The sequence below is a fragment of the Falco naumanni genome, chromosome 5 (assembly GCF_017639655.2).
Source record: "Falco naumanni isolate bFalNau1 chromosome 5, bFalNau1.pat, whole genome shotgun sequence".
In the NCBI taxonomy this organism is placed as follows: Eukaryota; Metazoa; Chordata; class Aves; order Falconiformes; family Falconidae; genus Falco; species Falco naumanni.
The window spans coordinates 5,705,071-5,728,028 of NC_054058.1; the positions used below are offsets into that span (position 1 = coordinate 5,705,071).

The following is a 22,958-nucleotide window of genomic DNA, read 5'->3' on the forward strand; positions in this document are numbered from 1 at the left end:
CCCCGCTTCAGATACCTACATGGTCATATTTGCCGTGAAACACAAACACAGCCAAATTAAAAGGTTTACAGTCAAGCCCTTTCATTGACTTTCTTTGCTGAAGTCAGATTTTGTTAAAATAATAAAAAAATGTTTGCTTTAAAGCTGAAACAAAAAACCTTTTAGAATGACAGCCCTTTTAATAAGGACACAGAAGGCCAGGGCTCAGAGGGTCCGTGACAGCTGAGAAATGACAAGTAATTCAGAGAGATGGAGAGAACTTGCCACCGAGCCTGAGGAGAACAAGAGAGAGTCAAGAAAAAGAGAAATGAGTTTGAAAATGGAAGGGAAAGAAGTGGGAAAAGACAGAATGATTTAAAGGGCCCTGCCACCGGGAACATGGAGGGAAAAGCAATCAGCAGATGAAATACGGAGTAAAATTCCTTGGATCTCATCCTGCTACCTTTCAGTTACTGAGTTTGTCCTAGTAAGTGTAAACAGATAGAAGTTAGGACTAGACCAAACTGTAGAGCAGAGTTACCTGCTGGTTCTGGATTTTGCAACTGATTCAAACCTGACCCTAAACTGAGCCCGTGCCCCTCTCCTACCACCCACCCACATGTACAAACCGTGGTGTATCGAAAGTGCAGTTCCCAATTTCAGGTCCAAAACTTGGCCTCAACTTGGACCATGCGTTGTTATTGCCACCAGAAACCGACTGCAGCAGAATGACCCACTCATAGGAACAGACACATAGATGCAAAAGTGACTTAGGGCTGTATTCCTCTGATAGTCCCAAACTGAATTAAAACTCTCAGGCCACAACTTGCATGTCCTTTTAAACAGGAAACAAACAACAAAAAGAGGGGGGGGGAAACTGGATAAAGCAGTGTTGGTATGGAATGCAGTTTAGTCTAGTTTCTGCTGTGTGTGGTCGGATTAATCAAACCATCAGAAAAACAATGTTTTCATTTGGTTATTTTTTAGCAGATGTAGTGCAAAAGAATAAATCCATTGGCATTTTTTGTTTACCACCTCTTGATTTATGTTGTGGCAGTTTGAATTTTTGCAAAATGTGGGTGTATTCTGTGGAAGCTTTTTTCTAAAGAACAGATATTATCATAATATATATTTGATTTCCTGTAGCATTGCAGCACACAAAGCAAATTTTGACTTCGAAAGTCTTTTCACCCTGGTCTTGTGACTGTCATGAGATTCAAATAAAATCCTCAGGCAGCAATCTGGAACACAATTTTCAAATACTCCAGATTTGTTCTTGCTGATATTAATGTAATGCTAATTTTAGAATGCATTATTTGTGGCTGAATTCTAAATTTGGTGCTCTCTGTTGGTTCCTGTTACACAGATGAGCTGAACTGCATCACTGAAACAAAATATAAGATGAAATTCAATAATGTATGGATGCACGCATGATTTTAGCTGGGGGGTTTGGTTTTGCTAGAAGAGCATTTTGCGTAACTTCAGAACTTCACCCCAAAGGATCTCAAAGGATTTGCTAGAAATTAGTATTTTAATATCACAAGTTATTTAGAAATGGGCGAGTGTTATTAGCACTGTTTTGCAGCAGGAAAGTAAGGTACAGAATGAAGAAGTGGTTTACCCATGGTCATAAAGTGAGTGGCAGAACCCATAAGAGATCCAAGGAGATCTTTCAAAGTTGCCATTAACTATTCCAGGAGGAAATGTGGCAACTATTAAAGATGACTTGGAACATTGAGGGTCCGATTTTAGTGTCCTTTTGATGTGTATGGGGAAAACTTTCCTCCTTTCAAGTTGCTGGATTTTCTTCATCATTTTTAGCTTAGAAATTCAAGGCCTCTTTACGCTAGACAGTGCTAGAGAACTTCACAAGGGCCAGAAGAATGGAGGTGCAGGAGCTGAGAGAGATTTGATGATCTTGAGTGGATGTTTATAACTTTTATTTTTGTTTCTTGGTTAATCCCTATTTCTTCAGTGTACAATTGCTTCATACTATTTCAGGAAATCTCTGTTCTCCTGGTTAGTGTGGAAGAGAGAAAGAAATTAAAAAAAAAAAATCAGGCAGTCTACAGCTGGTGTTTCTAAGGTTAAGAAATCAGGGGGAAATGAGTGAAAGGAATCCAGCTTCATAAAGATAAAGCAAGCAGCTGGAAAAAACTACAAGCCCAGATGGGGGGGGGGGGGGGGGGGGGGGGGAATGCTGTAGTGATCACGCAGTAGCTGAAAGATAATGCACACTCAGTCACATACCTAGGCAGAAAAATAAAGCAGTGCCAAGTTTTTGCAAGGTACAGCACATACTCAAACAGTTGGAAGTGTTTTTTATCCCTAGAGTCAGAGATTTTATTTCTTTTTTAAATACAGAACGAGCTCACTGTAGGGCAACATCCCACTAGGGAGGCAGATGCAGTGCTGGTTTCTCAGTGTCCCATTGCAGCGCAAAAAAGAATGGCAGCCAGGAGTGAAGAAACCTCCAGCGAGTTAATAATGAGGTACTGGCAGTTTTGCCTGAGGTGGAGGGCAGAAGGGGAGCTAGCAAAATGGTGTGAAAGAACAGTTTAGCAACAGAGAAAAATGGGTGGCTACCATTCCAGGGAACCTCAGCCAGCAGTGAAAAACTCTAGGAGGGACTGAGTGCTTTAGATGTCAATGCCATAGATGGAAGATGCATTAAAATACAAAAGCAGCTCCCTTGAGCTGTATGAATAGCTAGCTAGTGATCTTTCTTAAAGGCTGTAGCAGCAGGATTGCTGCAGGTGGAGAGGTTTATACCCCTTGCTCCTGGAGACTGAGTTTACAACAGCATAAAAATGGCCCTACCAAAGGTCTCTTTTACCCAGGAACCTGTCTCCAGCAGCAATATGGAATATGTTTGCAGAGATAGTACTCAGGAACAGTCTGATGATACAACTGATCTAATAACTTGCTGCCGTCCTTTCCTGCCCACTCCTTTTGCTCACCCTGCCGCATGCTTTTGTTTTCTCCCTTACTCTGGTACTCAGTGGACATCCCGCTGAGCCAGTCTAACCTGCTGCACTGGTGAAAAATAACCGAGTTTTTCCACCCACCCCCCAGCCCTTTTGTTGTACTGAAGTGAATTAGTTTGTGGAAGGGCTCAACAAGCACTAGAGCCCATGCAAGAGGGCAAGCTGTGTCACACATCTGTGGAGATGAGGAGCTGGGAGGCAGGACCGTGTTTTGCAGCATTAGGGAGGCAGTAGGCTGATTCAGCTCTGCAAAGCCTAGCAACAAGGTTTGTAATCCCCAAGCACAAAACAGTGTGAGACCTAGGAAAAGGGAAGGAACACAGATCTCTCAGAATTACCCGACTGAGAGGCCAAGCCAAGCCAGGGCTGCCATCGCAGAGCAGCAGTGGTGAAAAGAGTTGCCACAACTGGTGGGAAAGGGTTTTTTTCCCTAAGTGTATTAGGAGAGGGGGACACGTTTTCTTTCCATTCCACTCAGCTAAAAGTGCTATGAAAAGCATTATGAGTAAAAGTCACAATTTGTATCTTAACCCCCACTATACAGAAGCGTATGTGTGTATATATACCAGATACAAATCTGCTGTACAAGCATACAGATACATAGGTTTACGTGTACATGAGCGTATATGCATGCACCTGTGTGATGTATAAGCAAGCACACATAAATCCCTACAGGCATACAGAAGCAGGCTCAGCACCTGGTGCATTCTAGCAAGGCAGAGGAAAGAAAGCAAAGCTTATCCACATCAGTTGACTTCTGCCTCCAGCAGAGCTAGCCCATCCCAGAGGAGAGAACAGGAGACAACAGGGCAGTGCTGCACATCCTTATGCAGCCCAGCTGGTGAAATTGTCTCAATTATAGGAGACTGCCACCTCAGCAGGTCCCCTGCTGCATCCTCTGCAGCTTGCATCCTCTACACCCTTCAGGGAGTAAGAAAACACAGGGGTGAGGCAGCAGCTGGCAAGGCCCGTGCCAATTAGAAGCAGCAGCAGACAGGATCCTGCCCCTGCCTCCTCGAGAGGCTTCAGGTAGAGTTATCGTTACAGTCCAGCAGTTTTGATCGCAGCAAGAGGCACGTTCCTAAGATGAGCTGGCACTTGCCTCTAACTTGTCATTATTTGTGAGTGCCCCACCACAAGTGCTAGCTGTGTGCACACGCTTACACCCCTTCTGCCAACTCTCTGCCCACGCTTTGTTGCACCTGAGCGTATGCTTGTGGTGGTTGCTGCTAGGGTTTGGAGCCTGACTGTGGCTGAAATCTCTCTCCGTGGTTCTCAGTGCAAACCCTGTCTTTTCCCAGGGGCTGTCAATAATGGGGGGTGGGGGAGGCCCCAGGAGAGGAGGAAAGTGGTTAGGGTGACAGCCAGAGGGGGCAAGGCTGAGACACTCCTAATGAGCCAGGATGGAGCAGTAAAGGCAGCACTCAGCAGCGGGCAAGGGGGAACAGAGGCAGAGTCCTTGAATAGAAAGCAGCATGATAATGAGGCCGTAGCGCTTTCCTTTTACTGCTTATGCTGTGCAGTCTGCAGCCTGCTGTGCAGGAAGAAGGTAAAGGGGAGTTGAGTTATTTAACCAAACTGAATAACAAGGAAGTCATGTCAGCACAACAGCCTGCTTTCACAGAACAATAGTCCCCTGTTGCTACATAAGCACAGAGATCCAGGCTAGCTGTGTATTTTCTAGGCAAGAGACAATCTCTCCTGTGCCTGCTGTGGAGTCAAACAGCTCCATTACCACCATGAGGGCAGGAGACCTGCCAGTGTCACCAGATGATGGGCCTGACCTGCTATGTCCCAGTGGGCTCCAGCAAGTCAGAAACTTGCTCTTTGCGCTAAGGGTGCTATATAAAGAGCGTTGGCTTCCAAATAGCTGGGCCTGGGTTGATCAAAGAATTATAGTGGACTGCTGATGCATCCTGCCAAGCTCTGTGTCCATCAGCAGTGATCTTAGCACTGTCCTTACAGGTAAACCAGGAGAGAGCTCATTGCCTCAGGCCTATCTACTGTTGCACAGTGGCATATCTCTACAGTTAAATATCGACCTGCTGATCAGTCCATGAATAGGAACTTGTCTCAGTCAGTACAAGGAATCCAGCAACTCTGAAGGTAACGAAAGGAGACCCAGTGATCACTCTCAGGCCTGGGGGTTTGTAGTCTTGGTTCTGCACCTGGCTCTGCCAACAGTTAAACATTTGACCTTGGGCAAATCGCTTCCTTGCTCTGTGCATCAACTGCACAATCTGTAAAACTGCAAAATAACACCACCGTTAGCCTCCAGCTGAGGTCTCTGACACTGGTTTCCCCCAGTGTCTGTGCAATCCTTTTAAGATCCTTGTGTGATGCATAACGAAGATGCAGTGTAAAAACCCTATAAACAAAACTGCAGGTTCTATGTACAACTAGATGTTGATGAGTCTGCAAAAACTCTGTCTACCTCAGAATACAAAAGCTCTAAAGAAACAGTGTCTCAAGGATTCCCCAGGGTGACTGCTTCCCTGCACAGATCCTCAGGGGACATGTCACTGGCAAGAAATCCATTGTGGAGAAGGTTCTGGGGGGTGCGGCAACTACCCATGGAGGACTTCTACAACTCACCTCTCTGCCAAGATTAGCTTCCAGCCAGAGGTGTAGCTAAGAGGAGCTCTAGTGTGATGACATGAGTGGTCTTGAAAGTCAGAGGGGAGATATGGCCCATCAACTCCAATTACCTTCACTGTAGGCGCTTAATCCCTCTTGCTGTGTGGATATTATTTGTTTAGGTTTTGAAATGACTTCTCTCTGACTCCCAGTCCCAGGGGATGTTGATATATATTAGGTGTGGCTAGCAAAATGCTCTGTAGATGAAACCTACTCTAGTTCATATAATTTGGGGATGGACAACTCCATCAGGTTTGTATCTGCTGCTTGCTTTGTGTGAAAAGTGGCTTGTCCTTTTCTCCTGCATGTTGCTTATTGTTTTTTTTCCCCCCTTAGAACGAGTTTTACCCACACTCCCCAATCCTTTTCCAGGTCAGTATATGTTTTATGTTGAAGTAGCTCTTTAGCTGGGTCATTCTCCATCATCCTGAAAAATGCTCAGAGCTAAGGATGGGCAAAACAGCTCAGAAATGCAGGAAAACAAGGGCTTTCCCTTCTCATCTACATGTAATTTGGTCTCTTCTGCTCACCTCCCTCATCCTTCCACTTCCTCCCTTCCTTTTCAATGAAACAATCAATGAAACAGCAACAACCTGTAGCTGAGCTTTGAGCCATGACATTGTGTCCTCGCCTAGGTCTGGACAGTCTTCAGTGAGGTTCAATATGCCTGCAGACCTACACCTCATGCGTACTGCCATCCTAAGCTGTCTTTGCCCACATGTTCGGATTTGGATCAAAAGCATAAGCAGACCAAAAAATTTGCTGAGACAGTGGAAGGGACAAGTGAGAAGCTAAAAATTAAATTGCTGCCAGGAGGCTTTTCCACTCTAGTTGTGCAAAGTATTCATGGTGAAACACTTTGTTTTCTCATTCCTCTTGTCACACACCCCCAGTCTGCCAGTCACATAGTGCCGCATTTGAGGCAGAGAACATGAAAAGAGGTGTGTAGTGAGGTGTTACCGTCTGCTTTATTCCAAGGGAAGAAGGTATGAAGGCAGAACAGTGTCCGGGTATTTTTCCTGTCTCCGTGCTGCCCAAGCATGCCTCAGGTCCAGGCAGCACAGGTCCAACATCCACATGAGATTCGGGGGCTTGGATGCAACCTCAAGATTCTGAAAAAGTGCAGACTGGGCACTTCCAGAAAGCAGGCTACAGCATTTGAAAGCAGTGTTTGAAACAAAATAATAATAAGGCAGGCAGTCCCCGTATTCACTTAAAAAATCTTGGCCTAGAGCTCCTTAGTATCTTTGTTTTACTGCCATGTGATGAAGATGTGTTCAACTCATAGGATGTTCGGAGGCCTGAATAGTTAATGTCTGTACAGAGCTTTGGGGTAGAGTGTTATTAGGAACCCGTGGTGTTTTGCAAAAGAGCACCTGCCCAAGTAAAGCACCTGCAGGTACTCTCATGAAGAGAACAATAAATGCTGGGTGTTACACCAGCCCCATTTAACTACTCTACCATTTTCAAATCAAGCTCTGCTCTTGGCAACTTACTCAGGCTCAGGATGTAGTCACAATTGCCTATTTAAAAGGCAAATCCACAAATACAATTAAAGAAAAGTACCTACAAAAAGAGGAGGGGTGGAGGGAGAAATCAAGCTACCATTAAAATTAAATCCCAGAGAGTGATTTGTAAATAACATTCAAGGAGCTGAGAAAAGGAGTAAAGTAGGCCATTGGGAACCTAGTGTGGAAAAATAAATCCAATTAAACACCATTATCGTATGTATTGCAAATGAAACTTGTGCATGGATGTGAAATTAAAGTTGCTGAGGATGTTCGGGATGTAAGGTTTTGAGGAGTTTTCCAATTTTGCGTGTTCTTCTTTTAAGCAGAATTTTCAATGACAAATATTTTTGTCTGATGGAAAACCCAAGGCTCTTTCTTTTTATGATTATTTTTATTATATATCCTTAAATTCCACAGGCAGGCAGTGGTAATTTTTTTCATAGCCAGCCCTGTTTACAGCTGGTTTTGAATTAGTAGTCCATTAAGCTAAATGATAAAGCAAAAACTGCAAGTGAGCAAGGCCAGGATTTCCATACCAAACACCTCTCCTAATCAAGCTGCCAAGGCCATCCTGCACAGCTTTAGTCAATCCTTTGAAACACTTCCCCCTCTGTCTTTGAAGTTGTTTTTTTTTTTTCCTTTTATGACTCCCCAGTCTCCTGAGAGGATCTTGAATGACATCCTGGTGTGACATCACTTCTGTGAGGCATCTCCAGGAATCTGTGGTGCCAAATGCTGGGATATCTCCAGTGACCCAGGACATGCAAAGAGGATTTTGCAGAGGGGGAATGTAGAGTTTAAATACGCTGGACCTCATTTGTTTTCTGAAAGCGCTTACCGGCTTCTCCAATGTGGGCGTTCAACACAGATATTGGCACTTAGCTCAACATTTGCTTTTACTTTGCTGTTCACCTTCAAAGAAACCTTAGGTATAAAATTTTCTTGCTAGTCCTTTTTCTCCCTATGAGTTGATGTTCTGAGATGCAGTCCTCAGTTCTCAAATAAGTCTCTCCTCAATGACCAGAATCACAGCCTCCTCCCTCAATTTCCATTTCTCTTAAGCCTTGGTAACTCTGCCCTGCCCTGTGGGGTTTTGAGCATTAATTTAAAAGGAAGGTGTTTTGAGATGAAGAGTACTGTAGTCATGCATTGCTATCATTAGCTGGCTGCTGTGGAAACATCTTTCAAGCAGGCTAGAGATTCAGAAGCAGCCTATTCAACTAAACACATGGGACTTGAACTTGATGAGGCAGTTTCCTAAAAGGCTGGTGGAGCGCAGCTGATTCAGCTCTCAACTCCATTGTCCTTGGTAAATTTTCCATCCCTCCTGACTTTGCAGCCGGGCACTCAAAATGCCCCAAAATGTCTTCTAGGATGACACATCATCACATCTTCCTGTCTGCATTGTAACATCATGTTATAATGGGATGACACAAGACCTGGCTGTCACAAAGGGGGTCTTACTGCAAAAGGTGGCTTTTCAAAAGGGTTTTTCCTCTGGAAAAGGAGAATTTGCACATTCCACACCATACCTGCCAATGACAGGACAAATGGGGTCACTGCTGAGCCTCAAAGGGGTCTGTCATAATTATGGCACTAGCTCCATCTCTGTCCTCCATTGTCTCTTGTCCTCAGCCCTGTGAACACGGACTCCTTTCCCCTGGGATTAGCACCTAGTGTCCACATCAGAATGGCTTTGCCATACTGATGGGCTTTAAAACCTGTGAGTCTGCCTTACAGGAGTTTTCTCACGAAGGCTTAGCACAGACTAACCAGGGCCTTTCTCAGTGTGGTTAGCTTGAATGCCCAGGGAGCTCTGTGAGGGGGGTGCTGTGTTCCCCAGAAAGCAGCACATCCAGAACTGCCCATGGGGCATCAAGCGTGCCAGTCTTTGGGGCCTGATCAGATGAAGTTATGGCCATTAATAGGGTGACAAAAGATTACAGCAATAGTGTGTTAGTAATTAGTGGAGGGGAAGGGAAGAGGAGAATGAGCAGTCCTGTCTTTCTGCCAAAACGTGCACTGATCGGAGAATGACCCTGTATGACTGTAGATCGTAGCTAGTCTCCATTTAGCTGTAGCCTGTGTAGCCTGTACTGTCACTAATGCCTTCATCAGGTGGGTGGGAGCCGGGGGAAGGGAGAAAAGAGATGTTCATTTGGGTCCGATGACCAGAGTGGGAAACAGAGAGCATCTTTTTTTTCTAATACCCGCTCAGTCCTCATCCTTCCCTTTGGAGGGCCTAGCTGTGGTGAAGAGAGCTCATCTGTCGCAGTGGTCACCTCCACCCATCTCTGCTCCCCTTCTGCTCTCCCTAGTGTAAGGCCCTGTCAGTTCTGCTGAGTAGGCAGCTCTCATGTCAGTGGGGTCTGCTTTGGCAGAAGGATGAACATCTGAATATTTCAAAGCTAAGGAGAGAAGCATAGGGGAATATACCAGAGAGTACAGACTGTAAAGGGTTAACACGTTACGAGGGTTTGCTGACTAGGTAGTGGTGTGGGAACAGTCCACAGAAACCAGCCCTCCCAGTATGGTGTGGCCAGCTAAAAAGCCCATCCATCTCTGGAGTCGTCTTCACTGAGGCCAGAGGGTGCTTTATCAGCCGGGTGCCAAGAGTCAGTCAGTGAAAACCCAAACCTTCGCAACATTGGAAACAAACTAGTTGGCAGAGCTGGGGAAACTGTAAAGTTTCATAAAGAAACATAAAGAGGGCAAAATAACCAATCTTGGCCTATTGTAATTCTGACATAGAAAAATAATGGCCATACGAACCAAGCACAGGAGGGCATGTTTGGAGTCATGTGCAAGTCTGGTATTTCCGTAAATCCTCAGGCGTTCAGGGGCTGTAGTTCAGCTGTACTCACCGCTCTGCAGTGGTCTTTGCCTGAGCACTTGGAGCACGCCTCTTTTCCTCGAAAGCTGGCTGAGCCCCGGGCATTGGTACCTGATAACACCCATGACCCTGGGTGGGAAGCACAGCTCACAGTTCTCCTTGCTTCCCACTGGTGGTATCCAGCCAGACTTTCCAAAGAGCTGATTCCCCATTTGGTGAGTGCAGAAGGGGGTGGCTCTGCAGGATGGATGCTCGGGCAGGCAAGCTTCTCTTACTGCTCAGGGTCATGTCCATCCCTGCCAGCTCTGCAGGCACTGAAGGCTGGGACTGCGTTGGGTGCCAAGCCTGTGGGGGTTTCAGGCCAAGGGAACAAGAAGGACAAAACAGCATGAAGGCAGAAGGCCAATGTCATATTAATTGTTTCTTGCTATTTCATAGGTACCAGGCAAAAGATGGCATTGTATCTTATTTTGACCATGTTGTTTAAAGTGAATAAAGTACAAGTCAGAGGTGATGATAGTGTCTTCCAAAAGGGGTAGCAGAGATGCAGCTGGAAACAGCATCTTAGGGAAAAGAGAAATGCCAAGAATTATTTGTTACTACAGCTACTAACATTGCTTTGTGGGTTTTTTTTCTGAATAGCAACAGACAGTTTCTGTTTGCTGAGACTGTTTAAAAAAAAAATGGAAAACCAGTCAGCTTCTTCTCTCAAAAAAGTGTAAAGAAAAGAAACCAGCTTTCTTGAAGAGAGACACAGGGGGAAAGAGAGAGAAATAGCTTTATTGCTTGATCTGTTTCTGTACTTTATGTTCATTAATTTTAATTTAGATTGATTTATTCCAAAATGAGCCCTGGCTTGCATATATTTGCATAACCCTCTCCAGTAGCAATGCTGTGGAGAATCCAGCAAGTGAGGAAGAGCAGCAGCAGGGGGTAGGAACTGACACTGGAAGTCCCAGAAAGACATTCCTCTGAGCTGAGCCCTTGCACTGGGGTAGGGAAGGCATTTCAAGGTCTATTTAGCCACAGGTGTGGCTTTACATACATGCAGAACAGCCCTGCAAAACAGAGGTTAGAGTGCAGCAGTCAGGTGGGAGAGTGGAGTTTGGGGGAAAATACACAACCGCATGGCAGAGATTAGAAACAAACCCATGGAAAAGCAACTGCCATGGAAAATCAGTTGTCCAGTAGGGACACTGATGATGTCATTGTTGTAGCATGGACAGATCACCCTGCAGAGCAGGGTTCGGGCAGGCTATAACCCTCCTGAGCCAGATATCCCCAGCCCAGAGGACACTCGTAGCCTGATACCATCTGTATGTTAGATGAGTTTCTGAAGCCATCAACTGAACCTTTCTCCTTAGAGATCATGAAGGCAACTCATACCCACTGCACAGCAGGTGTAGCTAAATCCTTGCTCTCTCCCTCGTGCTCTCCTTACATTCTGTATTGAGCTGCCAGCCAGGCTGACTCAGACCGAAGTGCGGAGGGCAGCAAGGAGGAGGATGAGGAACAGCCAGTGTTGTGTTGATTTAATTCTTATGCACACACAAAAATTCCTCCAGCCCTCAAGAGAAAATGACCAAAGGGTAATTTCCACCTTCGTCCTCCTCCTTCCCCTTCCATTTCCAGTGTAAACCACTCAACAATTTGCTAACAACTTGGCCTCCCCTCTGGTTATTGTCCCAAGTGAACAGTCTCTCCATTCACTAACCTATGACGGTAAGTCGGTTTGGGAAGCAGCAGGTTTATCTTCCCAGCTCAGGCACTGCACCGGGCCCGCTTGTGAACTGGTTGCCATTCAGTGTCTGCTCTGCTGTTGATAAAGCACATTACACATGGCTGGGCTTGCATGATTAATACAGCTGTCTAAGCGCTCTCTCTAAAAACAAAAACAACTGGGAGAAGGGAGGTGTGGGATTTGGGAGGGAGGGGGTGCCCAGAGGGGAAATCAGCCATTCTACAGAAATCAGGCTTGCAGGAAAAGCAGAGCGCCACTGACAGGCCTTCCCTCCTGGGGGTGAGCAGGTCTGTCAGAAGAGCTCCCCTGCAAAAGGTAGAGGCCTAGGGAGAAGGTGAGCAAAGGAGAAATGTGCTTGGCCCTTCCATACCGTCACCTGCATTTCCCTCTGCAATCTGGGGAATGGATGCATGGACAGAAGCAAGGGGTCAGGCCGTGGAGAAGGATGCGCTATAACCAGCATAGCTTCAATGAGGTCCCATCAGGCAGCCTCTACAGTCGATGTTACAGATACACATGCACACTGATTGACAAGTATGCTCCTGAGCCAGGTCACCTCATGCACTGTATGCGCTCACCCTGTGCTCAGAGGCACATCCCACAGTCACTGAGCAGTTTTCAGGCACCCTAGAACATCTAAAGGAGGAACCGGAGCAGCTGCAGGCATCTTTTCCATTGCCCCAACTCACTCAGCTGAAGGCCAGCTCAGCCTGTAAACTGTTCAAGCTGTATTAACTTTCCCTTTTCGATTACTGGTCTGGGAACAGGCTCTGAGAAGGCACTATGGCTTTCATCTCTGGCTTTTCCCATGCCCGGACCAGGCATTAAAGCCATGCCTGCACTGTTAGGGCACTGAGGTGACCAGGAATCCCACTCTGGAATTGCATACACAGACACGCATCTGTACTTTGATGAGAACTACAGGTGACACAAAGTAGTACTTAGACCACACGCTTCAGAGAGACACACCAGTCCATGGGGCCAGCGTGACTCTCGTGACATCTCTGATTCTCAGAAACACTCAGAGACGCGCACAGGCTTGTTTATAGTGTTCCCGTGATAGGCCCTGTACTTCTTGTCATTCAGAAGCAGCCTTTGATGAAGGCTAGCTAAAACCTCCTTCTAGATTGTTCCACTCCTGGGCAAGGAAGGATGGGACCAAGGCTTGGTCCCTGCTAAGCTCACTGGAAGGGAGTCCCCAGAGGGAAGTGGTGGCCCTAAGAAGACCCCAAGGACAGGTTGGGCAGACACTATGCTGCAGGTACTATAGGAGAGGGATTAGGAAGGGCAGAAGCTGTGGCATGACTGGATTTCAGTACCAAGAGTAACCTCAAGCATGGTGGTCACTCTCCACCCCGGTTTAGTTCTCCTGCTCTCCTTCCCCTTGGTGTGCCCACTCCCTCTTCATTTCTGTCCACAGCCACTGAAATCTTTCCTGTGCCAAATACCCAGCAAAGCTTCTGGGAAACCATAGCAGGGATGAAGTGGGTAAACAGACATAAAGCTGATGAAAATATTAATTTCTCAAGAGGTTCCAGAGCCTCCAATTAGCAAACCTGCTTCCTAGGGTTGTGTGTGCTCTGGGTGAGGAGGGCTATGCTGTTTGTGGCCTACTGAGACACTAGACAGACATCACCTTTGGTCTGCTGTGCCATACACGTGCTTGAGAGGTGAGCAGGGCAGGGACTGCTGTATCCCAGGAAAGTAAAAAGCAGAAAAAGCTCAGATCTTCACTGTGATGGCCCCTGAAAGAGTCTGTGCTTTGTGTTTTGTTAATGTTTTGCTTGTAGGATGGGTGTCTTCAATGGTTTGAAGACAAATCTGTTATAACTGATTTTGTATCCGTAGTTGGCCAAGTGTTTTTAAAAAAAACAAATCTCCAGCTGCTAGGGGAATGGAAAGGGTGGGAGAGCTGGTTTTCAGCTGTGAGAAAAACCTTGGAACTTTTTGATACCTACAGGACAGATCTGGTGATGGAAGATCAATGTAACTTTGAAACGTAGGTGGTCTTCTAGCCACTGCCAGCCTCACTGGTCAGGATAAGAGTTCAGTTCTAAACTAGGAGTACTGGAAACCAGATCCAGGATAAATTGTGTAAGCTGCCAGCTCTTTAGCACCACGACCTTCTCAGCAAGACACTGAGAAATACAATTTCAGGGATATTTTTTAGGCCTTAGGGAAGGATGGGTGAGCTGCATTAGAGAATGAATCTTCACTAAGACATGAGGTATGATAGATGAGTACTTAGTACACCATGAATGAGCTCCAAAACATGGAGAAGAACTGTTCAGTGCTAAAAAAGCATGAGTAAAATCTGAAATACATTAAACTGTGTGCTAAGATTGATAGACACCAGAGACATTTCCTTAATCTTGTTGGAGAGTTGCTGGAGGGCATCCTCCCTAGTTTACACAGTGGTACTTACACCTCGAGAAAAGCCAGCCTATTGCCACTGCAGTACCGGTTAAGTTTTAATTACAGGAGCAAAACTGGTAGTGAGAATGGGGTACAAGCAGGTAATGAACAAAACAGTTTCAACATTAAGAACAGGGAGCGAAAACTCATGTCTTCTTCTCAAAGGGGAGGGGGAACAGGAAAGTGGTAACAAAAAAAGCCCCAAATGAACCCTAGTAAGTAGGAGCTGGTAATCCCTAAAGCCTCAGAGTAGAGTGCAAAGCCCTGGAAGAAAGAAATTAATAACTTTCAAAGTATGACCTTGAAAATGGAATTAACAGTATTCCTCCCTTTTAAGCCTTCATGATAATAAAGATTTCATCTTCTGAAGCCCTGGCAAGAGAGTCAACAGACTAGAAAAATTACTTCCTACAGAGGAGCTGGCAAGTGTAAAACCTAAGGCCTCTCCAGGCCCCAGGGAGTGAGATGACGGAGACCTGTACGATGCACATCCCCTTTCCCTTGCACCTTCTCCTTTAGAGTTTTATTTTCATTGCTCCTTAATTTTTGGTCCTCCTCTTTGCTCAGGCTGCAGGACTCCAGCCTTCACTGTAAGTAGAGTTGGCCTCTCAACAGCATGGAGCCCAGAGCTGCTCAGGGTGGAGAACACTTGGAAGAACAGCAGGCCAGCTCTCCTTGGTTTACCATCACTCCTTCCTTTCCATCACAGACAAGTCCTCCTGGCCTGTCCCATGCCTCCTCCTGGCCTCACTTCCATTTAGCAACTCACGGGGGCTGGTTATCCTCTTATACCAGGTTTTACCTTGTGTTCTTTCATGGGATCCCAAGGGCAGATTCCCCAAAGCAAATGAGGAGCCTGTAGCTCTCTGATGTCCTTCGTAATTCTCTGTGGGCTCTCCTCTGTCAGCACCGAAGATAGTCAAGCCCTGGAGTCTTGTTAATGTAAATAAGAGAAAGACTGGCACCCACTGTCTCTTTTCCTGTCTCCCACTTCGGTTCACTCAGATGATGGGACACAGGACCCAGCAGAATAATCTAGGTGGCAAATCTGGGTGTGAAACCTGTAGTGGGTGGGTGATTTTTTTCCCTCCGGGTATGGACTGAGAATGTATCTGCTTTCTGCTCGCATCTCAGACGACCCTTTTTAAAATCCACGTTGGGAAACTTGAAAGTCACCAGGTTCAATTTCTGCTGGTGGCGATCATGCTGCTTACAATACTCGGAGGCACACCTCTGTGCAACCAAGCAGACTTGTGGCTTCGTGTAACAAGTCTGGCCTCGTTTGCCTGTTTGGCAAGGGTTACATGTCATAGCACAGCCTCTGCCCCCCTCTCTTAAGGACCCCTCCAGGGATGCTGTCGGTGTTAGCAAAGGGAGCTGGAGGGACTGAGGTGGCAGAAGGAGGCAGTGTCTGTGTGGAGGGAGCAGAATGGGTTAGAAACTTTACCACCACTCCCTGCAACCGCCTCTTGCTGCCATAGTGTGTAGATCCTTGCTTTTCATGGGGATGACCAAGTAGGTCAGATCTGCCCCCCTCAAGCAATTTTATCAAGGATACTGCTGTGCGGGGGCTGAGGAGAGATGTGGGGGCTGAGGAGGGATGTGCTAGATGAGAGAAGGGGGCTGAGGAGGGATGGGGTAGCTGAGGGGGGTGGGGGGCTGAAGAGGGATGGGGGGCTGAGGGGGGATGGGGGCTGAGGGGGGATGGGGGCTGAGGGGGGATGGGGGCTGAGGAGGGATGGGGGCTGAGGAGGGATGGGGGCTGAGGGGGGATGGGGGCTGAGGAGGGACAGCAGACAGGTGGCGATCAGGTTCCCGCGGCACATAACCGTGGCCATATTGGGCTGCCTCGGGCAGCGGCGCCGGGGAGCACGCGGGGCTCCCACCCTCTCTTTGGCGAGATCCCGCGGGGTGTCCCACAGGGGTGCGTGGCCGCTGCCCCGGCCCTGGCACCCACCGGGGCCAGCCCCAGCGCCCAGGCCCGCCCGCTGCCCCGCTGCCCCGCGGCCCGCGCCCGGCGCCGTGCCGCTCCTTCCCGGCCTGCGGCTGCCACCTGGCGGCGAAGAGGCGCTGCGGCGGCAGCTGCGGCTGCCCCGGCCCGGCCCCGCGGCTCTGCCGCCGGCCAGTGGCCCGGCGAGGTCAGGAGGGCTCCGCAGCAACCCCCCGGGCCCGCTGCCGGGCCACCCCGTCCGTACGGCTCATGGCCTCCCTCAGAGCTGTCTGTGGGCGCTGGGGCCTCACTCAGCACCGCATCCAGCCCGCAGAGCTCTGTAGGAATCCCTACTTCTGCTGCAGGTCTGACCCGGGCTGGTGCTGCCACCTGGCCTTTATGCTCCTGGTACTAACTCCCTCTTCCCCTAACACGTCATTCCCCTGTACCTGCCTCTCACCCACCTCCTCTGCCTCCCTGTGCCGCATCTGGGTTTCATGCCCTCTCCGTCCCTTCTCCCAGGGCCTGTCCTTGTTGCCTGCCCAGCCCGCACGCTCACATCAGCGCCCGCATCTCCCCAGCCTCACCCTGGCTGACATCTCCTCACGCCCTCTCCAGCGTCCCAGCCAAGCATGCCCGTATTGCCATTGCAATTTAAGACCTTCCCCAGTATCACTCCCCACGCTGCAGCCCTGCACTGGTACGAGTGTAAGGCTCATCATACCGCCTCAGTCCATGTTACCCCCTTCTTGTATCCCTCATCACAGCGGCCTTTTCCTATGCCTCTGACCTGATAAAACCTTCCTCCTGTGTGTATCACGCCCTCACGCAGCCCCCAGTCCCAAATGGGCACTATAGGCTTTGAGGGGCCAACAACAGCCACAAGGCAGGGACGTGCAGGGCTACCAAGCAGCCTCCTGCCCTCAGCCACTGCTGCCGTGTTGCAGCGCCTTGTAGCACTATAAATTCAAGGCTTGAAGGCAGGGAGAAAAAGGGCCCTTTTATTCATCCCGCAAAGGTCAGATCTCACAAGTCTTCTCCCTTCTCGGTGATTTCTGCAGCTGGCCTCATCTCTGGAGGATGAGCCTGTGCCGTAGAGGATACACCACTGACGTCTCAGCTGCTTAGGCCTTTGGGGGCATCATACCAAGTCCTCTCTTTGCTAAACTGTGCTCCCTTCAGCCGCCTGGGTAGCATCCCCCAAGGGCTCAGTAACAGCTGTGCCCCAGATTTGGTGGGAAGACCTGCAGCTCTGCAATTCAGGACTTGAGCATCCCATAGCCACCAACGGCTTGACACTGGGGAGCTGCTTTCTTAACAGTTGCCTTGACAAAAAGCTCAGCTTTCTTTTTCCTAGGGAGACCAGCTAATTCTTCCCACAGTGAGCAAATTTCCTTAGCCTTTCTGTAGGCAGCAGAGGAGACTGCAGAGCAAGGAGTGACTGAGACAGTTTTAATCTAGCCAGTTCAGGTAGCAATTAGTAACGGGCAGCGTGCCAGGCTTTCTGTTAATGCCAAGGTCCTAATGTCACAGGAGAACGTAACGCCAGAATTTGATGTGTGGCCATAATATCACTGCTGGCAGCTGACTGCCACTGTGGTCCTTAAAAGTTGAGGGAGGTTGTGGATATGGAAGGCTTCCAGGCAGTCCAGAAGCGACCGGACAAGTTCATGGAAGATAAAATGAATCTGCCAAGGAGTGCAGGTTCTGCTGGTTCAGGATGACTCCGTAGCACCTGAGGCAGGCCAACATGATGCTGTGCTGGCCACGTGCTCCCAGCTGGCTCCCATCCAGCACCTGCAGGGGACAGGACTGAAGGATAGACAGGACCCTTGGACTGACCCAGTAGAGCTGCTTTTTTGTTGTAGTATGCGCCTCTTGGAGCCAGGCTGTTTTTTGAGGAAGAGAGAAGCTCTTGGTTTGCAATCTGGCTGCAGTTTGCTATGAACGCAAGCAGTACCCTGTGCTTTTCCCCTCTCCCTCTACCATCTCACCCAAGCCCCAACACTCTTCTTGCCATGGCTTTTCCTACACTCTTCACAGGAGCAGGAGCAGTTCATAAGCCATCACACACACACACATGGGAGAAAAAGCATTACAGCTATAACATGCAAAGTAGCACACATCCCCATGACCTCTGTGATGAAACCTGGGCTAGCCTAGCTTGCAGCCCTCCAGGGAGAAGCAAGTGTAGCAAGCCCAGCTGTGCCAGTTGTATGGGGGGGAAGCTAAAACCAGTGAGAGGTCAAAGCACTGATAAGCTGAGGTGGTCCCAAGAAATTCATTCAAGATGTGTGAAGTCTGCAGGGACATTCTTCCCAAGGGTGTTGAAGGCAGATAGTTTTGTGTAGCTGTTTACCTCTTTTTTTCGCAAGACTAAATCTCTGGACTGTTGCAAGGCTCTGAGCCAAAGCTTCAGAGCAGAGAAATGTTCTGAGGGACAGTCACTGGCTTCCTGGTGGGTTATTCGTGATTAAAATAAAAATTCTTTCCTTCCTCAAGCCTTGCTGTCAGGCACAGCAGAAGTATTTCGGCTGCTGGTATTCCACGTAAAAACTATAAAATCAGCCGAAGGCAAACACCCAGCGTGGGATCGTTCCACCTGCCCTGTTGATGCTTGTAAAGTGCTATGCAGACAGGGCCTTATAATGGAAAGGTCGGGCAACCTTAGCAGTAGTGGGTGCCACTGGCTCTTGTGCATGAGGCTGGTGGAGCTCTTGCAGCACCGCCTGAGCAGTGCACTGCACATGAGAGCGTGCAACGAGCCTTCCACTTCACCCTGCATGGAAGTGTTGGCCTTTTGCACCAGGTGCAATCACTGAAACCCCATGCTCAACGGCCTTGCCACCCCTTCCACATCCCCAGTCAAAAGTATGGAGGTGTTCTGCTGGAAGTGTCAGAAAAAGACTCCTGGTGCCTCTTCTGTGCAAAGCCTGTGCAAGGGGCCATTACCGCAGGTGGGCAGGAGCAGTGATGTCATGTTGGCAAGGCTCTGGTTTCCCCATGGTTAAATTTAAGGACACAGCTAGGGTTACCCTGCCTTGGGGAGAGGGATGGGATGGGATGGGATGGGATGGGATGGGGTGGGGTGGGGTGGGGTGGGATGGGGTGGGATGGCATGGGGGCTGTGCATGATTCCCTTCAGCTCTGGGAGAGCTACAGCTCTAAATCTCAGCCAAGTCTACCTCGTGCCGTGACACCAATATGGATCACACAGGCTGAATGTGTGGCACGAAGAAACCCTTGGAAAGACGGGGTGCAGTGTCCTGTGGGGCTGTTGCAGCACGGTTAGGCAGCATGGCAGGGGTCCACCTGCAGCACTGGGTGTCCAAATGCCTCACTATTTGGAGCAAGGAAGAGAAGTGCAATTGGTTTGTCCTTGCCAATTTTCAGCCTGCTCCTTCTTGATTTGATTAATGTGATCTGACTGGGTCAGCCGTTTGGGGTCTGGGGTCCGTGAAGTGTTTATTTGTGAAATGCTGCCAAATAGTCGTATTAACTCACCGTCATCAGAAACCCAATTTCCTTCCCTGGCTGCGGTGGAAGAGAACCCCCTTCAAAGCTGCTGCACGGTCATGAACTTCGCGACGCTGCCAAATTGCAGGGGAATGATTAGCCCGGGAGATCAGTTTGCACAGCGAATTCGCAGAGCGCAGGCTCAAGGGTAGGGAAGCGGGAGGCTGCAGAGCCAGCGGCACCCCTTGGCCAGAGCCCCCCCGTGCCCGCTGCGGGGGTCGCAGCTTGGCTTTCCGCGCCCCCGCAGCGGGCTTTGCGCTGCGCAGCGGTACGGCGGGGGGGGGGGGAGCGCGGCGGGGTCGCAGCGGGGTTTGCGGGGGGCTCTCGCTGCGGCCCCTCCCCGCCGTGCTGAACCGGAGGCGGCTCCGGGGGCGGCAGCGGCCGCCAGGGGGCGGTGGAGACCGCGGCCTCGCCCGCTGCGGCGGTGGCTGCGGGAGGCGGGGCTGGGGGACCTGGGGTGGGGGCTGCGGGGGGCGGGAGGTCCCGGGGCGGGGGGACGGACAGACCCGGCAGCCCGCAAGGCTGTGTGCGGCGGGGGGCTGCGCGCCGCGGGGGGCTGCGCGCCGCGGGGGGCTGGCTGTAGCGCGGGGGTGCAGGGGCGGTTGCCTGTGTTGTGGCAGGTGCGTGCCTGCCCGTGCGGGTGCACGGCGGGGGGCGAGCACCCCCACGCCTGCGCGTACTTTGCACCTGCGCGGCTGGGTGGGTGTAGCGGCGGCCGGCGTGGGCGCCTTGGAGAGCGGGCGGGTGGTGGGCTGCACGGACGCGACAGGCACGTGCCCTACTCCCCCCTCCCCCGGGCATTCACGCATGGGTCTGCGGGGGTCTGCGGGGCCGCGGCTCCCACGGTGGGGGCGCACACAGGCACCCGCAGAAGCCGTATGTGCACTCGTGGGCTGTCACAGCGGAGCAGGGTGCAGTGTGGCTGTACCCAGGCGTGGCTGGGCAAGAAGACTGAATATATGAGTTGAAAACAGTGCTTTCTGCACAAAATCTACTCAGAGATTAATATTTATTTTTTTTCTCAGATTTCCACTCTTTTTTTTTTATTATTATTATTTGAGCAATTAGTACCCCACAAAACCTTTGAGAATATATTCCGAAAATTTTCAAGATTTTGCAATTAAACTATAACCTTCCCCCATTTTTACAACAGGTACGCCAGTAAATGTGGCGTACGTGGCATGTACTCACTAGCTCTGCTGGCAGACACCGAGGTTACACATAGCACCTGGGGTTACGTGCAGGGGCTGCAGCGACTTTGAGCCACGCTGGGTGCCAGGCCCCCCAGTCACCGGAACACGCTGCCCGGCACCCACACGGCTGCGTGTGGGCTGTTGGTGCAGACAAGTGGTGGCATTAGCGTGTGGTGGCGTGCGGAAGATGATCAGGATCACGTGTGGGGAGGCTTCTGCCTCACTGACACATGCAGGGTGCTTATCAGGGAGACGGGAGGACCTATAGTTCACCCCGTTTTTCAGCTGTGGAGATGGGAGTTGTGCCTCGTCAGATATCCTCAAGCTTCTGCATACAAGTTCAAGCAGAGCAGAAGCTGATGTGACCCTCTCCCAAGTCCTTCATCACACCATGCTTTGTGTGTCCTCCCTTATGCTTAGGTATTGCAAAAGCTTATCTCTTACCATACCATACCATACCATACCATACCATACATCTATCCCCCACCCCCCACCAAGCACACAACCCCCAATCCACGCACTTCCACATTATTTAAGGCAGCAGTACCCCAGCCAAGGCCAAACATACCCCTGCCCCTGCTGTGCTAGGTGTGTATTGGGTGCCACCACAGCAACGTATGCCTTTGCTCTGATTGCATATGCACCCTAGAAAAGTGGCAAGGAGGAGGAGGATTCCCACCTATGTATGTGATATATACATGTCCATGTATGCATTAGACAAACAGTATTTTAGCCTATTAGTAAAAATGCGATGGCTGAAAACTTGTGGGCAATACACCCTGCCTGTTGTCTTCTTGGTTATTTTGCTGGGCCAGAGAAGTCATGTTTTGGGACTTCTTCACTGCCAATATGGGATGCAAATGGTCCCAAACAGCCTACACCCAATTATCTGATCATGAAAGATGCTTTCTCTGAAACATAGGTCGGGTAAGTGTAGTAGCTGAACTTCAACTCGTTCCCGAGCTCAGAGGGGGAAACAAGTTCCTGTCACCCAAACAAGGAGTGAAAAAACAGTGTTGTAGCATTTATGTGACAAGCCACACAACACGAGGGACTAACCGAAAAAAAGCCATAGATGGAATATAAATTTTCCACACAATTCAACACATACTTACTTAATAATGAAAGAATAGAACTGGGTCACAAACAGCTGATCTAGTAAGCAATGAGCTACATTAGGAAGAAATCTTACAAATGAAAGTGCTACAGGATTTCAGGGGCTCTGAGGACACTCTTCTTAGATTTGCTGCCTTATAGTCACCAGCTAGATTTAGTAGTGACTGTGCTGCTGAGCAAGCTTGTGGCACCTGTGCTTCACTCAGCAGAGAGGCTCTTCACCTGGTAAACTGCAGGTTGTGAGAGGGAGTAATTGCACTATGGGGCTCTCCTGAACAGACTCTCCTTTTGGGTTTTTTGGCTCTCCCTGTCATTAGAAATAGCTCTTCTTGGTGGGAAGCATGTCTTCTTTCTTCTGTGGCAGGATCAGTCCCAACATACAGACTTACCTCCAGGTCCACAGCATCTTCCTGCACCCCTTCTGCGTAGAACGCTGCATATACATAAACATGTACCTATGCATACATATGCATGTACCTATGCATACATGTGTAACGTACGTGCATGTGTACATATACATGATTCTGTGATGAGCATGCATTTACAAAACCATAGCCACGTACACCAGCCTGCCCCATTGCAAAGAAAAGGCTGCCAAGGCTTGGTATTGCAGGGTGAATTTAAAACAGCATCGCTGCCTTTAAAGCCATCCAGAAAAGGGAGCCCATAAATGAGAGGATGAATGAGAAGATGTCAGGAGTGTTAGCACTTAATATTCCTGGAGCGAGGCTGCATTATTTGTTGCTGCGGCAGAGCGCTGCTCCCTGCCTCCTCCAACAGACCCCCGTGCATGCGCGCACACACATGCAAGTTCATTTCCCACCCATATGAAAAAAGTCAGCCTCCCTGGCACCCCCGGCACCCGCACCCTGTAGGTGTTGTGCCACAGGGCCATAAACACAACAGCGAAGCCTTCCTTCACCCCGATTAAGAAACAAGTAATTGCAGCACAGCCCCTGGGAGGGGAGGCGTCCACCGGTTGAGCCCATGTTTTATTGATCGGACTGCTGTGATGAATCAGCCCCCGCAGAGCTGGTGTCTGGCTGCAGACAGGCACTGGTCACTGCGCAGAATTACAACGAGCTGAGCCCTGGCATCCC

At 49.3% G+C, this 22,958-nt stretch overlaps 1 protein-coding gene across 8 annotated transcripts in view; it reads left to right on the forward strand.

The window, feature by feature from the left end:
- LOC121089196 (limbic system associated membrane protein) overlaps window positions 1-22,958 on the forward strand; it is a 1,018,254-nt gene that overhangs the window by 988,919 nt on the left and 6,377 nt on the right. For 2 of the 8 annotated variants that reach the window (XM_040596225.1, XM_040596230.1), the window contains one exon: window positions 5,940-5,975. The exons of 2 other annotated variants lie outside the window; for them this stretch is intronic. In XM_040596225.1, the coding sequence (XP_040452159.1) occupies window positions 5,940-5,975 (36 nt within the window). Of the gene's footprint in view, window positions 1-5,939; window positions 5,976-14,670; window positions 15,059-22,958 lie in introns of those variants that run through there. 4 more of the 8 variants (XM_040596228.1, XM_040596226.1, XM_040596224.1 and 1 more) reach the window with 4 other exon arrangements.